Below are 18,315 nucleotides of genomic sequence, written 5' to 3' on the forward strand. Positions count from 1 at the left end.
ACAGTAGCCCTCACTTGTTTACAATAACCTTGATTTTCGGAAGGTCATAGCCTCTCAACTGTCTTATGTATTTTTCCTTCTCAGCCACAGAAGAGAGTGGGCTTCAAGTGCCTAAAGTTCTTGGAAAATATCAATTGAGAGAAAGGGACCTCATGAGAAATAAAAAGGCTGGAGCAGTTCCCTAGATGCCAAGAGTGCCAGTCATTCCTACAGCTCAGGAGGATGAAGATTGAGCTAGTGTGGTGGTCAACAGAGCCAAGCATGCAAAGTACAGCTCTCAGTGCTCACAAACTCTCCCCAAACTCTCATGTCTCTGAATTCCAATGCAATGGCTACATGAGATTCATTAAATGAAGAAGTGGAAATAGTGTTGTTCCAAAGGGCATAGGGGCTATGGAGGTGGTTGTAAAACAGGTGTCATAAACTAAGAGACCAAAATGAACCCATGAAAACCACAGCCTTCTTCTTAGAATGGGAGGCCACCAGTCAGAACTGGAAAGCTACTTTCTAGTAGGACTAAATCTGAGTAAAGATGTGTTTGTCCAGTCACACACTCTTGGTGGCAGACAACTTGGTGTCAGTTAGGTCTCCCCTGAGGAAGTGTGAACAAATTGTCGATTCCACTACATCTTAGCCAATGGAGAAGTTGGAGGCCATAACTTCCCCAATATTTTTTCTCATGATAGTGTTACGTAGGCCTGTTCAACACCAGGGAGATTAGGTAGTGATAAATAAACTAGGGGCCTATTGTACATTCAGAGATTGTTTACCCTCTAAGCCACTCTTGGACTGTCACAGGGATTTGAAGAATTCAATTAGTATTTTAGGACATGTGATTCTCTTACTGGTAAGAATGCTTATGCATTTTCTCTGTACTTGAACAATGATTAAAATAAAATTTAAAAAAAAAGAAAAAAAAAGAATGCTTATGCATTTTCTCATAAAGCTAGAAATTACGGGGAACATTTATCCAAGCTACCTTTATTTGTTCTTGATGAAGATGAATCCTTATGCAAGGTATTTGGACTCATGAAAGTTTGATGTTTCAAAAGGGCCAGATAACTCTGTGTGGGTTAGAGTAGTTCTCTTTATCAGATTAGACTCATTCTCCCTCTATCTCCACCCACCACCTTTTCTCCCATAACCCCAACTCAGGATGTTAAGCATTCTCCTTTGAGGACAGTATCCTGAAATGCCTAATTAGATGCTATCTCTTGGTGTATTCCATTGCCAGGTACCCAGTATGTCTAGTATAATAGAGGTTAGGTTTACTATTTTAAAATAAAATATTTTAATGTTCTTGGACTGCTATGAACATCATCGTTGTTTGCAAGATTTTTAAAAGAGGTGGTAGAATAGAGAATGGCTCTCTAATGTATTATGTTTTAAAGCTTTCCCTTCAACCAGGGACCACAAGAGCCTTACATTCCAGTACTTTCCATAAGGTGTGTGTGAGGAGGTCCTATCAAGGATGTCCTGGGCCCTGGCTGGTATGGCTCAGTGGACTGAGGGCTGGCCTGTGAACCAAAGGGTGGTCAGTTTGATTCTCAGTTAGGGCACATGCCTGGATTGTGGGCCAGGTCTCCAGTAGAGGGTTCATGAGAGGCAACCACACACTGATATTTCTCTTTGTCCCTCCCTTCTCCTCTGTCTAAAAATAAATAAATAAATAATGTTAAAAATAAAAAAAAAATGTCCTGGACAGCCAAACTCCCTACTTGGGATCCTTTGTGTAGGATGCTCAGAATTGCCTTAGTCGGCTGCCACAGCACTGTAGCACTGTGATGGACTGTTTAGGTTGAACATCATAGAAGTCAGGTGCTGGATATGATGCATAGTGTTATTATTCTACAACACGTCACCCAATTTGTTGTATCTGAACTACCTTTATTCTGTACTGGCTAGGCTTGGGACTTTAGGAAGCTCCCTTTTGAATCCAGGGTAAACTTGGAGTTTATAGAATTTGAAGCCTAGATCACACCCAAGTTTTATTGTTGCTCAAGGAACAACTTTCTGACCCTGACCACTATCAGACTACTGCCCAGGAAGAGAAGTCCCACCCCAGCAAGCCAGTGGAGTCTAGAATAGCCAACCTTTAATTATTTACTACATTACCCAAACCTAGTATTTGCCAGGTAGAACTACCTGCTACTAATTTAGAGGTAGGCTTGCCAGCACCTGATTACATTTTATGGAGTATTTAAGCTTGCTATAGAATATTGTAGACTCAGTCATACCTTCCTCAGAGATAGCATCTTGCTTTTAAGTTAATATTTCTGATCTTAAACCTGAATGACTCTTAAAGATAGGTCACTATGTTTCTTCAAGATAATGGGAAATCACTTAGAAAGATCTTCATGGGATACATGGGGCCTTACATTTAGAAATACTTATTGGCATTAATATGACTGACATATGCAAAATGTGATATATATGGGTGAAAAACAAGCAACAGGTATAAATTTAAGTGTCACTAATTTGTGAATAAATATATTGGTTATTCTCTGCATTAGGAAATGATATGAACATGTGAATTTCATGTCATCCCGAAATTATACCTATGTGTGTATTACATATATACATGTTAATACCTATATGTTTGGATATACATATATATGTCTATACACGTGTGTATGTACAAATAGATGTAATGTAGTTTGTACAAGTATGAATAAATAAATAAAGGTGAGCGGCTATGAATTAAGTGGCTCTAAATCTCCTACTTTTATAGTAAATCACCTGAGGTATTCTTTAGCAGTGAACAAAGTTTTTCACATAATTTTATTATATTTTTTAAAGATAGCATTAGTATTACTTAAATGGATCCACAGGTAAATTTTTTTTTCTGGGAGTATTTTGACATCTTTGTTTATGAAACTTAGCAGATATTAAGTTAGTATTTTCATTTGAATAAACCCACTTAGTATGTACCACAACTTAAAATATAATCTCAACATATAGCACTTCACTGCTCCATGCCATCCTTATAACTTAACACCACATTGAATGCTACAGTATTTCATAAATTTATTTCTTAAATACAAGCATGACTCTTGGACTTGATCATGGTTTCCATGTTCACTTTTAGCTACATTCAGGATTTTCAGTTACTCATTATTTTCCTCTATCAGTCTTTACTGGCAATAACACTTGGTGTTCAGATAGCACCATTTATAATAATCCAGAGTAATGGGCAGACATGATTCATGCACCTTCCCCTTGTCTGTGAGAAAGCAGCTCACAGAGTCTGCATATGGTGACCCTGAGACCCTCTGCAGTGACAAAGCCAAGGCAATGGCAGGACAGAAACTGAGTCAAACTGGCATGTCCCAAGGTAAGGACTGTACATAAAGCCTGGGTTTCACACAAGTCAGGAGCCTAATGGAATACCCAGCTTGGAAGCCCCCGCTGCACTCTCTTTGACCAGCCAGGCCCTTAAACACCGAAGTGTGATGAGTATTCATCTCTGACAAGGGCAGAGATGCCACGGTGAAGTGCCATGTGCTCACTCCTGACTAGACACAGCATGAGCCAAGACAAGTGTCCTAAGAAGAGGAAACTGTGGAACCAGTGGGCACTTTGTTATTCATGTGGCATTTAATACTTGTCACCATCCCATGTTCCTGTCTGTCCGATAACAGGACTGCTTTTGATATTTGCTCAGCTGCCCTTGTCTCCTCAGCAGGTAGGAAAGCAGCATGCATTCCCCAACCACCCAAAAAACAGCATCTAACCATCATCTTTTCTCAACAAGCTAAAACAACAATAGTTTAAATTACTTTGAAACTTTAATTTCAGGTACTTTTCCACTCAGCATTTGAAAGTTTGGATTCTCTTCTTTTTTGTATAAAGGCTGTCAAGGTGGTTAAGCTAAATTGTATGTCTTTCTCTATGTACATATCTACACCCAAGTCTCTTCTTTATTAATAAAAGGTGTCTTGATTGCAGTCCCAAAGCAACTCTGCACTGGATTCCAGGTTGTAAAACTCGGAGAGGAAACAATTTCAAAGGGGGATAGGAAGCAACCACAATAAAAAAGATGTAGCTTGATATTCATTTCTTCTAAGTCCAAATCAGAAACAATAATTAAGAGGAAGAAAAGAAGAGAACCTAGCTTTCACCCTGCTCTCTTTACCAAACACACTAGCCCCAGACACTCTGTGGTCTTAAAGTGCAATTACTATTGTGAAGGCACCCAGGCCAGGGATCCAACTGGATAGAGTTCAAAGCAGAAACTTCAAATAGTGCTGCTCCTGACTCAGGCTGAGAGGGAGAGGCGAGATGGAGGGGAAAGGGCCCGACAGTTCTCCGGCACTCAAGTGCAACAAAAGAAGTGTCCTCTCTTCACAAGGAAAAAAAAAACCAAAACTTAAATTGTAAGGAAACCTGGATGGAAAAATATAACTTTAAAAAAATTTCTATCTGGGGACATTCCAGTGTAGCAGAGTCAAAAGGCAGGCGAACGCAGTACAGAACCAGGGACAAGTGCTCCTCCTAGGTGCCCGGCTCCCATACAGTTGGGCCCTGTGGTCCTCGGGGAAGTCCTCAGGCCGGGGTACAGAGGAAGCACACTGGACTAGGGGCATCTGATAGGATGTGGCTCTCTTCTCAGGCCTGTCTGGACTGGATCCGTCACTGGGTCTCTGGCCATTGAACAACAGATAGTGGCCGCGGGTGTCCTGTTCCATTTTGAAGATCTCGTATTCCGTGTGAGGTAGTTTGATTCCCAGTGCCACACAGCCATTGGTATGGGTCACATCCTGCTGGACGCCCACCTGCCAGGAGCCCTCGGCCCCACATTCATTCCCATTGAAGACGTTGAGGAGTGAGGCTGTGGCTGCGTCCATGGGGGTGACCTTCATGTGATTCACTGCAAAGGAGAGAGGACAGTTCTGTGACTCTAAGGGAGTGAGCGTGCAGTGCAGAAAGTCCAGGAGCAACTGTTGGTAGCACTCATCTCCACAATGCCTTGTGATCTAAAACCAACCCTGATACACATCCACCTAATTGCAGCCTGAGTAAAAAAAAAAGCATTCTGAAGTAGAAAAGTCAGCGATGTTGTTCTGAATAACAATTACTCCAGATTTGTGTGATCAAAAAACCTACTACATTTAGCATATGAATGCTGAGCCCAGATTGCAGCTGATCACAATTGTCTTGGGTGACACTGACTCTTCAGAATTGACAAAATATTCAATAAAACTGGAATTCTGATTTTTATGAAACAAATTTAAGGTTTTTAAATAGATGTGGCATCAAACACCTATACTAGCTAGAAGTCTTGCAAATTAATACTGGCCCATAAATCAGGCAACTAAAATAAATTAGGCTGCAAGCGAGAAACATAAGTAACTATATTAAATACAAACCCCAGCATTTATAGAGGATATCTTTTGAAGGCCCTCCCAGGAGACTGCACTCTGTGTATACAAGGTAGGTTTGGGGTGAAATCAGACAAATATGGCCATTATCTCAGCTACAACTATCAAAGGTCCATTCTTGGAGCAACTCTGCCTTTCCTAAGAAGAGGGTTAAGATGCCCAAGGACTTATCTGGGTTACCAGCAACACTTCATACTAAACAGACTGGACCATGAAATGCTATCCTGAAAGCAGTCATACCCAGTGTCAATACTGTCCCTCTTTGCCTTGCAAGGCTGACATCACCTAAAAACATGTACAAGCTTAAAAAAAAAAATCTAGATAGAGGCCAAAAGACCTCCCTTCCAGATAATCTCATTCCTTACTTTCCTCACTCATGCTTCCTAAATCTCTCACTTTTGAGAAGTATGTGACAAGTTTCCTGGCTAGGACAAACCCAGCAGTGGAAATGACAGCTCTGAGTCCCTGATGTGTAACTAATACCTGCTCTTTATTGCCCACTAAAGAAAGCACAATGCATAAAGTGTGATATTATCACAGAAGTAGCTCAGAATATGCCATGAGCTGCACATAAGAAAAAAAAAACAGACTTGAGATTTCATTTCTAGTCACATACTCATGGGCCACATCTGACACCACACACAGTGGTTGGTGTGGGCTTCCCGGCACCACAGCCTGCAGTTTCAGCAGCCTGCCCTGGCTGGCAGACAGGAGCTCAGAAGCTGTTGTAAATGATGACCTTGGGGCAGAAAGTGTTCCCTATCATCTTCTCTAACACCTCTAGAAGAAAAGGGGCTCTTTACCTTGGGTTCTGCCTCAACAAAAGTCACAAAACTGCTCACTCTCCCTCACCCATTGGGCTGTTATGTTGGGGTTTGAGGGAGGAGACATACCTTTGAATACAAACTCGGTTCCTCCCATGACCCTGGAGGAGTGCACGCCCCGGCTGTAACGGCCCTTGGCATAGATGGTGAAGGTGGGGTGCTTGCAGACAGGGTCGGAGTAGTGGTAATAATGCCCTTCCCAGGTGTTATTGTTGTCATGGAAGATGAAGTGGCGTGTGAGGAAGAGGACTTCGGGCCGCACCTCACAGCGCTGGCTCACCCATTCACCGTGCAGGCCAACAGTGAGGTCAGCCTTGGGGGGCAGGAGGGGAGGGTGATGCTCATCTGACCGGTGGATGATTCGACAGGCTATGCAGGCATGGTCGTGGTTCTGCAGTTATGAGACAAACACAAGGAGAGATCTTGCTTCATGAGAGAGCAGTGTGCGCGTGCTGTGCAAATGGGGATCGCCATGACATGGGTGGTGAGGCACCTGAGCACTGTCACCTATGACCTGGGTACCCAAGAAGCATCTGCAGCCTTGCTCCACTGCATAGATGGGGTGTGTGTGCATGTATTTGGTCAACATTAGACACTTAACCTAAATATTTCATAAAGAGATATGGACTCTCTTTAGAATCGTATTACATTTTCAAACCATGTGTGCTAGACACTTTCATAAAAGGACTGGCATAGCCTCATACCCATTTGGATGGCTACTATTAAAAAAGAAACAGAAAATAACAGTGTTAAAAGGATGTGGAAAAATTGGAACTCTTGTGCAAACACTGCTGGTGGGGATATAAAATGTTGCAGCTGCTATGAAAAAGAATTACTACATAATCCAGTAATTACACTTGATTTATAACCAACAGAGTTGAACCCAGGGTCTCAAAGAGATGGTTTTTCACCCATGTTCATAGCTATTATTCACATGGAAACAACCCAATGTACATTGACAGGTGAATAAACAAAATGTGCTATACTCATACAGTGAAATACTCTCCAATCTTAAAAAGAAAATTCTGACATGTGCTACAACATGGATGAACCTTGAGGATATTGTGCTAAACGAAATAAACCAGAAACAAAAGGACAAATACTGTGTGATTCCACGTACATGAGGGGCCTAGAGTGGTCAAGTTCATAGGGATAAGAAGTAGAATGGTGGCTGCCAGCAGAAAGGGGGATGAGCATTTAATGAGCACAGAGGTTCATGTGGACATAGATGAAAAGTTCTGTGGATGGATGATGGTTGCATAATAATATGAATGTACTTAATACCACTAAACTGTCCACTTCAAAAATGGTTAAGATGGTAAATTTTGTTACGTGTATTTTATCACAATTAGGTTGTTTGCATTAAAAACTGGGAGACACAAACATTTTTTAAAAAGGACACATCCAATTGCTGTGGATAAGAAAGGGAGCTGTCTAGTAAAGTGCGTGAAGGAGGCGGCCCAAAGGCAGGTAAGAGCGGAGCCTTAGAAGTCAGCAGCACACCTGCCATCCATTTGTGTCTGCAAGCCTCGGGGTTTGGGAGGTTTATAGGCTCTCACTATGCTTCCTGCTTTATAGCTTTAAGCCACTTAATAAGTGCAAGATAGCTATGGCTCTCTCAGGAGCTACCCTCTTGCTGAGTCTGCTTTGTAACACTAACACAGACCCTGGAACAGGGCTCTTTAGGTCTGTGGCTAGAAGCCGATTAGTAGGGTGGTCAGACACTGTCAGCCATGTAAGTGCTGGTGGCCCAGAGGCCTCAAAGATTACACAAAAAGCTGAAGTCTAGAGGACAGGAGAGTTGGGTTCATAACCATATCTGCTGTTGTCCAGCTGTTTGACCGAAGTCACAGATACTAGGGCCTGCCTCATCTGGAACTGGGGACCACCTATCTCTCTGCTATAATCCCTTCCACACAGGGGACTATAAAGTAAGCTGGCCTAACAGGCACTGGCTGTGCTAGAAGCACAACTCAAATCTGATCAATGCTGTGGTAGGGGGTTGACAGTTGAGGTTCAGCATTCAGGTGAGCGGCCCACAGACCCCAGCCCTTGTGCTCCCCTGTCCAGGGGCCCATGTGGTACAGCAGCTTGCTGGCAGGTGGGTGCTCTGGGCATGCAGGCAGGCAGGCAGGCACATGATTAGTTTCTAAAAGTCAGAGTTCCAAACCTCAAAGCCCTTTTCATCTCCAGCACTGAATCAATAATGTAAGGTTGCTGTGGCTGTTGTTCAGTTCAACACTCAACCATCTCAGACTGTGGGAGAGCAGTGGAGGAGAGGGCCTCCCTGCTGCCAGTCCTCTACATTCTCCTCCACGGAGAGCTCAACACTTGCTCACCCATTGCTGTTTTCATTATTAGATGAGCTTAGATTTGTACTCCATGACACAGAAGGGTTCCTTTACTAACACTGTTTGTAGGTGATGAGATCAAACAGGTAACCACAGTGTGAGATGAAGGCGAGGGCAGACGGGACTCGCTGTCCTGGGTCCCAACACATCCTGATTCCTGGGCCTTGTGCTTTCCTAAAAAGGGCTCTGGGGGCACACAGGAGAAGCTGCTCAGCAGCCTGTGGTCAACAGCAAGCTGCTGTCTAGAGCAATGGTAAGGAAACAGAGAACGAACGTCTGCATACAGCTGTGCTTAACTGCCTGGAAAGACACAGCTTCAGCCAGGCCCCGAGAGCCAGTCCCCAAGCCCAGGCTTTCAGCAATGACTTGCTTGGCAGCTGGTGACCTGGGGCAACCAGGGTTATTTATCTCTTCATGTTTCAATGTCGTCATATATAAAATGGGGATCGTTATACTTACTTGCATAACTGCTGAAAAAAATGAGTGATAGATTAAGGTGGTTCCCACTCAGTGAATCCAAAACCACTGTAAGGAGGAAGACTAAATAAATGGCATGTTCCACATTACATGTGCCACTATCTTTCAAATGCACATTAGGCTGAGTGAGATACACATTTAGTTAAAAGAAAGTATCACCAAATTCAGTAATTTTACCATCAAGTATTTTCTTAGTAAACTACCAGGAGGTAGAAGTCCCAAATTTTTTTTGTACCTGAAAGGGAACTCTGATAACTCTAAATCTGAGATGGGAAGTTAATATGATTGATCTGTAACATCTTAGCTCTTGCACCCAGGAGGCAGCCCCTTAACTACTAGCAAACACTGTCATGATCAGCACCTTTATCAAACTGTCCCTGTGGCCCTTGCTCCCTATCCCAGTTCCACATGGTCTGAGTAAAACCAGCCCGGTGCTCAGAGTCAAATATCTGGGATCTCATGGACAGGAGGGAGGGGTAAATAGGCAAAAACACTATTCTGGTGTTGATGCCTGTTAACAAGGACGATGTGCTCTGTAGGAGATGGCCTTGGAAAAAGAGGACCCTCTAGGAGCACAGGCCAGGCGGCTTTCAGATCGCCCACAAGAGATCCATACTACTCCACCTGGAGCTCCCAGCTGCCAGGCCTGCTTACTGCTCTGCCACCTGCCCACTGAGCAGGTCCTAAACAGCCCAAGTGAACTGCCTGTTTATTTAAACACGAACCAGCCTCCACCTCCCCTTCCTCCCATTCCCCATAACTTGCTTTGCTGTCTGTAATTTGAAAATTTTAAAAACATTAACTGTGACCACTTCATTTCTGGCCATTCTAAGAAGGCGTAAGTCTCGATCCCTGAAAAGAATGTCTATTTCTTCCAATACCAACATCAATTCAGAAACTGCCCAGGAGCTTCTTAGATCACAAAAGGAACAGGCTCAGTGAGGGAGGTGGGCACAGCTGTCAGGCTAAGGTTGTTTTAGAAAGGTGCTGCCCCCAGCATGGTAGCATCTGGGGTTCACATGGTGCTTTTAAGCAAAATGGGCCAGGGCTCTTGAGCTCTGAGATGAGGACCTGGCTGAACTGTGATCAAGTCAGTGAATGATGGTCTTGAGCTGAAGCATTTCTGTTTCTCAGCAGAGAAAAGCAGATCAGGTAGTTTTGGGAAAACCTGCCATCCATTAGTCCTGTCTGCGAGAATTTAGGGAGGAACTAGGGGGCCCTTAGTTATTGGTCTTGCCAAATTCCTAAACTAGTTACATTTTTGTTTATTGTGGTAAAATAAACATAATGTAAAACTTACCATCTTAACCATCTCATGTGTACGGTTCAGCGGTACTGAGTGCATTCACACTGTCATGCAACCACCACCACCTCCAGAACTTTTTCATCTTCCCAAACTGAGACTTAATATCCATGGAACAGTAACTTCCCTTCCCTCCTCCCAACCCAGCCCGGACACCACCATTCCACTCTCTGTCCCTGTGATTTTGACTACTCTAGGTAGCTCATATAATTGGAATCGTACAGTATTTGTCCTTTCTGTGACTGGCTTATTTCAGTTAGCATAATGTCCTCAATGTTCATCCTTGTTGTAGCATGCGTCAGAACTGTCTTCCTTTTTAAGGCTGAATAGTGTTCCACTGCATGGATAGACCACATTTCGTTTATTCATTCATCTGTTGATGGACACTTGGGTTGCTTTTACTTTTTGTCTATTGTAAATAATACTATGAGCATGGATATACAATCTATTCCAAACCCTGCTTTTAATGCTCTTGAATCTATACCTAGGAGTCGTGCTGCTGGATCATATGGTACTTCTGTGTTCAGCTTTTTGAGGAACCACCATCCTGTTTTCCATAGCAGCTGCACCACTTTACATTTCTACCAGCAACATGCCAGGGTTTTAATTTTTCTATATTCTGGTCAAAAATAGTTATTTTTTCTCTACTAGCCATTCTAGTGCATCTAGTGGGTCCAAGGAAGTATCATTTGGTGTACATTTCCCTAATAATTAGTAATGTTGAACATCTTTTAATGTGCTTATGGACTATTTGTGTATCTTCTTTGCAGAAATGTATATTCAATCCCTTGGTCAGTTTTTAACAGGATTTTTTTTTTAGTTGACCAGTTACTTTTTGAAATAACTGGCATAAAGAAACCAAAGACATCATAAATGAGGGTGCACTTTTGGCCCCTCTGCGGACACCATCAACAAGGGGGCAGCTGAGCTATGGCGAGATAAGGGGGCACCGCTCTGTTTTGTAGACAGATTTAAAAAAATTAATTTGTGCTCTTAATTCCTTGGATTGAATGAAAATGAAAATACCTACAGGAACAGCTAAGGGAAGCAGAAGTTGAAGCCTATACATTGAATTTGATCTAGTGTTTTCCTTTTCCAAGATGCTATTCTTAAGTAGTAGCCTTTCAAGATTAATAAAAGGGAAGAGTTTTTCAACATGAAGAGTAATTTGTACTATGAAATATCACCTGCTTTATGAACTTACTCTTTTTTTTTTGGACCATGTTCTAACAAATGATTCTCATCTGAGAAGGTGTCCTCTCCCAGGCTCTCCAATTGGGCTTCTATATCACTCCCTTCCCCTAAAGTTCAGGAAAGGCCTATTTTAAAGTCAGAGTTTCTATACTCAAAAACTGTGAAGATTAAAGCACAACATGTTTCCTTGTTGCTATTCTTTACACCAACTATAAAAAAGCTTTAATTCCAAAGGGGGAGGGAAAAGAAAAGAGCCTTATGCAATTAATCTCTTGAAAAAAAATCAAAATTATTCTAAAAATGAAATAATCAACTTATATTTTGTAAGTGAGCAATGGTCTAGGCAAAGAGTAGGGTTTTGCCCACTCTCCTTTCTGATTCCTGTCCAGAGCCATGGTAATACATTAAATAACCACCGCTTGCATGGACAGGGCATTTGAATTTGAGGAAGTTCAAGTGCACTGCCTCCCAAAAAGACCACATGTACACTTTACAGATGAGTTCACCAAGGCACAAAGAGAGAATAATGTGGCTCAGGCAACTTTATAAACCAAAAGTAGAAACTGGAATATAATTTGGTCTTGGGGCTTACTGAGAACTACTTCCTGGCCTCTGGCTGCCTCTGAGGTTGAGGTCCTACAAAGAACATGTTTCCCCATGAAGGATTCCAGTCCCTGGAAAAGGTTTTCTCTGGCTAATGACTGATAGGGATTCTCCAGCTTTCTCCTGTTTCCTGCCAACATTTATTTCTGAAGAGTTGGTTCGTCATTTGCTGACAGTATCCACTTGTTTCCAGCATCTTCCCAGAATGGAAGAAATTACTTGATATGATCTTGTTATGAATAGATGAACTAGAGAAACGGGCTGAATAAAACATTTCTTGGGCTAAAATTTTGTTTGAGGAGGAAGAGAAATGGGAATAGATGATGAAAAGTTTCTTTCATAGAGTTTGTTCCATGCGATAAAAAACACATTAATGTTTCTCAGGAAGAAGCCTGCCATAGCCAATGATCGATGCTGACAACTTTTTACAACTACTATTCACCATGTCTTTGATTAAATTTCTACTGTAGGTATTCCTACACTTATACCCTTTCCAGATTTTCTCCATTTCATGTTAAGTTCTTTAAGGCCAAGACCAATCAATGTGTTCTCTCTGTCTTACTTCCCATGACATCTAGAAGGATGCAATAGGTATGGTAAAGGTTCTAAACTGACTGAGTGATTTAAAATATCACTGGATATTTTAAAATATGACTACAGTAAGGCAGCATTTATCACAAATGATGATAGCTGACTGGCCTGATGATAGGGGCCTCTTGGGGTGCTTTTCAGAACTTTGATCCTGAGAATTTATGATCTCAGGCTCATTTTGACCATCTAAAGGCATCATGATGACTATACACTCTGAAAGAAGCAGGGTGACGAGCCATGGCCATACATGTTGGGTCTGTCTAACTGTAGCTTAAGGGGCCACTGCTACGAACAGGCAGTCTGTCTGGAAGAGCAACACTACATTTCCAGAAATGGGTTTTCTAAGTTTACAATCTAAGACATCAGCTCACAAAGGCCTTTCTTGTTTTATGACATCAGAAAATCACACAAATGATCACAGAATGATCCACACATGGTGGATCATTTTGCCTCCACCATGCCTATGCATATGCACTACGTATATACTCAACAGCTAAGATGAAAAGAACCACAATAAGCTGGTTCTTTAATAGAAATGACTTTAAAATCATTTCAGAAGAAAAATTTTATTTAGTTTCTATTTGTTTGTTTCTTCTCCTATTAAGTTGATTTAAACAGTTAAAGCAGACTTATCTGAATAATTAAATTTGCTGTAAGTGCGGTGGACCCCCCAGTTTGACCTGTTTCTCCTCATCCTCTCTCCAGAGTGTGGAGCCAGTACTTCCACACAGCAGGGACTTAATATCAACTCCCTGAATGGCTGACTTCTTGCTTGCTCAGGCTTTCCCTGTCCTTCAGCCTTCTTGCCTTTCAAGACAAGGGTCCCCAACCCCCGGTACATGTCAGGATGCAAGCAAAGCTAGCCTGAGCTCCGCCTCCTGTTTCCCCCACCCCACCCATCCTCCACAGGTGAACTTTGCTAGCCCAACACCTCCCCTCCCTGCCCCAAGATGGTCCGTGGTGCCAAAAAAGGTTGAGGACTGCTGTTTTAAAGGATGAAATGTTTGCCACTGGCATTGCCCCTGACAACAAGTATTTCTTGGTCTGATAATTCCTTAAATTAAGCAACCCTGCATGCCTGTTGGTCTGCTGAAATACTGTGGAGTCAAGCCACATAAGAAACTGTTTCTGCAATAAAAGTATAAGACAGCATCTGTGTAGTGCAACAATCATGTGATGTTTCATACCTGGCCTATGTGGATATAAAAAGTCCACATGACCTTTCAGCATCAAAATCCCATCATTCAACCTCAATTTCAGATAATATGCAACATTTGCAACCTTGGAGTTCAAACACCTGGCCCCAGTGAGCAGGATCACCATTTTCTTTAGAAATCAACCTTAACGTTAGTGAGACATCTGAAACCATTTTAAGTCATGAGTCCCTAAACCTCTCAGTCCTCTACCACCTCTTCCATCTCCCCTCACCTCAGCAAAGCCCTCTCATCTCCCTGCACTAGCAGAAAGAGAAGGGACAGGATTTCTTCTATGAGCACCTGGCTCTTTCTGTGCTTACTCCTGTGATACCCACTCACCCTCCCACCTGGGAGCCACACCAAGCACACGCCTAGGGAGAGACCCCTCTCTGCTGAAGATCTGTCTCCTGGAGTTGGGCTGACAAGTCCACTGCCCACAGTCACCTGGTCCAAAGACCCTCTTATGTCATAGATATCAGAAAGTCTCAGAGTTAATCTATATTTTTCAAATACTCTGAAAAGACTTGGAAAGACAAGATTCCTCAGAAAAAAATGCTTGTTCATTCAGTCTAGACTCTACAGGTTTCTACAAAATTCAAGAAAGTGCACAAGTAACTCCTTCTTCATTTGCAGTGCCCAGTTGCTCTTAAAAACATTTGGTGCTTTTCTCCCTCTGATGTGCAGTCCCACTGCTGTACTGTGCTGGGCGGAATATTTAAGATAAGTAGCTTAGGGAAAGTTGTCAGGGTTTCTGACAAACCCTTTGATTTACAACCCTGTGGCTAAATCAGTGCAGGATTTTGGAGAAAAAACAATTCTATTTGCTGATGAGTCTGATACCGAGGCTTTGGCATTACCATCGACCCCAGCAATCACTTGCTTTTAATTACATTTTGATTCTACCACATGAAGAAATGTACCTCACTAACTCTTCAACTGCACAAGAATCTAGGTAGAGGGTAATGGCTGCCCAAATGTTAAACTCAATTCAAACAAAGCATCTTCGCTCAGGGTTATTTTAGGTGGCCTTGATTTTTTTTTTTTTTTAATGAAGAGTAGCCAATTTCATCCTGAGAGAATCCTCCCAGCACACCTGATTTTCTTCAAACATAATTTATTTGCCAAAGGACTCCGAACTGCACAGCAAACCTGTATAAAACTTAGAAAAACAAGATGATTTAACGATTCTATTTTTACATGGTGTCCTGTTTCCAGAGGGGTTGAGACTAGTGGTTTCAAACTCAATTTAGCATTTACACTAATTTTCAGCCAGGTCTCGATGGACCAGCAATTAGGGAAGGCAAGGAGTTCAAAGGGGTGGGGGCATGCGGTCTTTCCTGATGCGTTCCCAGTTCCCACTTCTTCTTCCTGCAGACCCAGCAGGCAGGGAACACCTGAGGCTTTGCTTTTGGTATCTGGAAAGGCACCAAAAGCCAAGTCCATTTATTCCTTCTCATAGCTGTCCTGGGGAAGGATTTAAAAACTTCCTGAAGACTCTGCTGCACACTGCAGGCCAAGACCTACAATGCCAGGGACAACAAGAGAAGAACGAGCCCTTTCAGCTCCCAGAGCCAGGTGGACCTCAGGGCCTAGTCTTCGAAGGACCCCCCTTCCCCAGCTGGCAGCCCCAGCAGTGCACAGCACATGCTGGGCTCTGGACGCCCGCCTGCCTGCATCCTCCTCCTCCCAGGCCTGCCGCCATCCCCATCTGTGGCCGCAGCACTCTGGGCCCCAGAGTCCTAACTTTGAAAGATGTGTTTTAGTTTTGGTAGTGATTGTATGTAGGTAATTTAAGATCATGGCACAAATGTCAAAAGGTACAAAAAAATATAGCGATAAATTCTGTCTGTCTCCCAGTTATTTAGTCTCCCTCCTCAGAAGCAATCATTACATTTCCTATGTACCTTTGTAAGCTTATCTTCTTCTTTTGTGATTAATTTTACACAATGGTATCATACTTTTCATGCTATTCTATGCCTTCCTTTTTTTTCCTTAACAGTACATCTTGGATAATATCTAAGACCCAAGGTTCCTTCCACCCTTAATATTTCTTGAATGAGGGAATCAGACCTAGGGTTTAAAGGGTTTACTTCTTAAAAAACTGGGTAAATGTTCCCACAACTGCCTTATCAGAGGAGGGAAGAAGAAAGGGAAGGACAGGTTTTCTAGCCAGGCACCATAAAATACTTTGATGGCCCTGGTCAGCTGTCACTCTCATGCCTCCAGGAGCCACACAGCCAGAACAGTTACTTACTCCAGGCCAGGGGAGAAGGGAACTTCGGTGAGGGGCCCTTTCCAGAGGCAGAGAGCATTCTGCACATGAACCCAATCGAATCTTCTATTTTTACCATTTTATAGAAAAGAAAAACTAAGACTCCCAAAGGTCAGGTAATACTACTATGCCCCACAGCTGATGACAAGAGAATTGGGCTCCAGGATTGGCTACCATATCCAAGTTCATATTCTCACCAATTTATTGAGACAATGTTTAAAAAAAAAACAACTCTGCAACCATTTTTTGTTTATAAAAATTCTAAGAATGTTGGCCTTACAACTCTCATCCTTAATTCTCCACACCAATGTTAGTAACTCATTTTCAGTACATTTTTCTTCCCAGAGCCACAACTGTATGCCTTTCCTCTCCCCAAAACTAGGCTCTATTTAGTGAGGGATGCTGACCAGGAGAACTCTCTCCTTCAGACCCAGGGGAGGGAGGAAGAGAGTATCATCTGCAGCTACGAGTCTTAGGAAGACTGATTTTATCTTTTAGACTTTCTGATGAGCCATGCCATCAGAAGTGCCACAGTGAATTTAAGGAAGAAGAAAGAGGGATGAGAAAACAAAATGGCCATATTGATACCTTTTTTTTAGAGTCCTAGAAAGCACTTGAGATCAAAGAGCCTACATAGGCATCTGCAGGTGAAGAAACAGAACCTGAACCAGAGTATTTACAAATGACCAGCCCGAGGTCAGGTACAGAGCTGGAAAGAGGGGTCCCAACTCCAGCCCAGGCAATTCGGGGCTGCACTGTGCCTACTCCTTGAGCAATGCAGCCTCCTTTCTCCTTCCTCTTTCCTCAGCCCCTTCCCTCACTGCCCCTGAATTCTGGCAGTCTTGCTGCTCATTAGTGTCTCCCCTACAGGGTGAGTAGGGATGAAAGGGACTCTGCTGGCTTAGCTGATCTTCACAAAGGTTCAGGGTGAGACAGGGGCTAGTGTTCCTGGCTCGCATGAGTTTCTAAATTATCTGTGGGCCATTTTTACTTATGACATTCTTACCTCGCATCACCAGAAATAATTTAAAAGTTGGCTGGCTATACTCAGAGGAAACAAAATGTATGTATGAAAATCTCCTTTCCTCTGCTGTTATCACACACCAAAGATTTCAACAAAAGTGTAATTTAGCTGCAATATTCAACACAGACTCTGGGTAGTGCTACCAACTGGAAAGGTCTTATGATGGAACTGGAAGCTCATTACTCTTCTGTTTTACAAAAAACCACACAAAAAACAGGCACTCACCCAGGTACCACCCTGTGGAAGATTCTCCCTCTCGATTCCTTTGCATCACTGTGTGGAATGGTCACAGCTTAGCCCCCACCCATGACCTCCCACCTCCTATCCCAAGAGGACATCTGGAAGAAGGCATGAACAAGGCTCTCTTGCACACTGCCCTAACTCACCTTTTCCTTCTCAGTTCCTCTGGCACTCCTGAGACACAACATAGTAGACCTGGCTCCCATTCTCCATTGGAAGTACCCTTCATGGCATCTGAGCTACCTGAGTGTGGAGAGCTCAAGGAGCTCTGGGCCTGAAGCCCTTGGCCCTCAGTCAGCCTCACCTCACTCAGGAGACTGTCCCTGACAAGCTGCCTCAAGAGGAAGCAGCTTCCACCACGTGGGCTTCCTTGGCTGATTTCCCACCATTATAATAAGGGTGACTTTCATTACATAAGCTCACAATAACACCACTAAAAAGATAACACTGAGTGGTCTTTGGCAGGAGAAGTATGCTGTGATCACTCCACTAGTCATGAATGAGCTCAAAGAACTAAGAAGAAAAAAAAGTAAAAAAAAAATGAATAACCTGCCAAACAAAATCAAATAGTACCCTGCAATTAGAACTGTTGTTCTAGAGAAAACTGTCTGCCACCCTAGCCGACCACGATCAGTGCCCTGCACACCCTCCATGTGTTGAGTTTCTCTCACTTCTGGAGTGGAAATGATCACGTTACATGCTGACATGAATTCTAAGACCATGGGAAGGAAATGCTTAGTGAATTCCAAATATAAGTACTGGACTATCATTTAAGAAAAGAACATTGTGAGGTTTTAATTGTTTCCTGCCCCTCTCTGTCCTCTCTTCTGATTACAGTGACTTTACATTTATGTCAGTC

General features: G+C 42.8%; 1 protein-coding gene across 1 annotated transcript in view; it reads right to left on the bottom strand.

Annotated features, from left to right (window-relative positions):
• Positions 1-2,750: 2,750 nt before the first annotated feature.
• Positions 2,751-18,315, bottom strand: part of APCDD1 (APC down-regulated 1) — a 31,190-nt gene continuing 15,625 nt past the window's right edge. Inside the window, exons 4-5 of the mRNA XM_045850452.1 lie at positions 6,275-6,596; positions 2,751-4,870 (exon numbers count right to left, since the gene is read on the bottom strand). Coding sequence (XP_045706408.1) covers positions 4,419-4,870; positions 6,275-6,596 — 774 coding nt within the window. The 3' untranslated portion in view covers positions 2,751-4,418. The remainder of the gene's footprint in view (positions 4,871-6,274; positions 6,597-18,315) is intronic.

Source organism: Phyllostomus hastatus, unplaced genomic scaffold (assembly GCF_019186645.2).
Source record: "Phyllostomus hastatus isolate PE091 unplaced genomic scaffold, TTU_PhHast_1.1 phas_contig_80, whole genome shotgun sequence".
Classification (NCBI taxonomy): domain Eukaryota; kingdom Metazoa; phylum Chordata; class Mammalia; order Chiroptera; family Phyllostomidae; genus Phyllostomus; species Phyllostomus hastatus.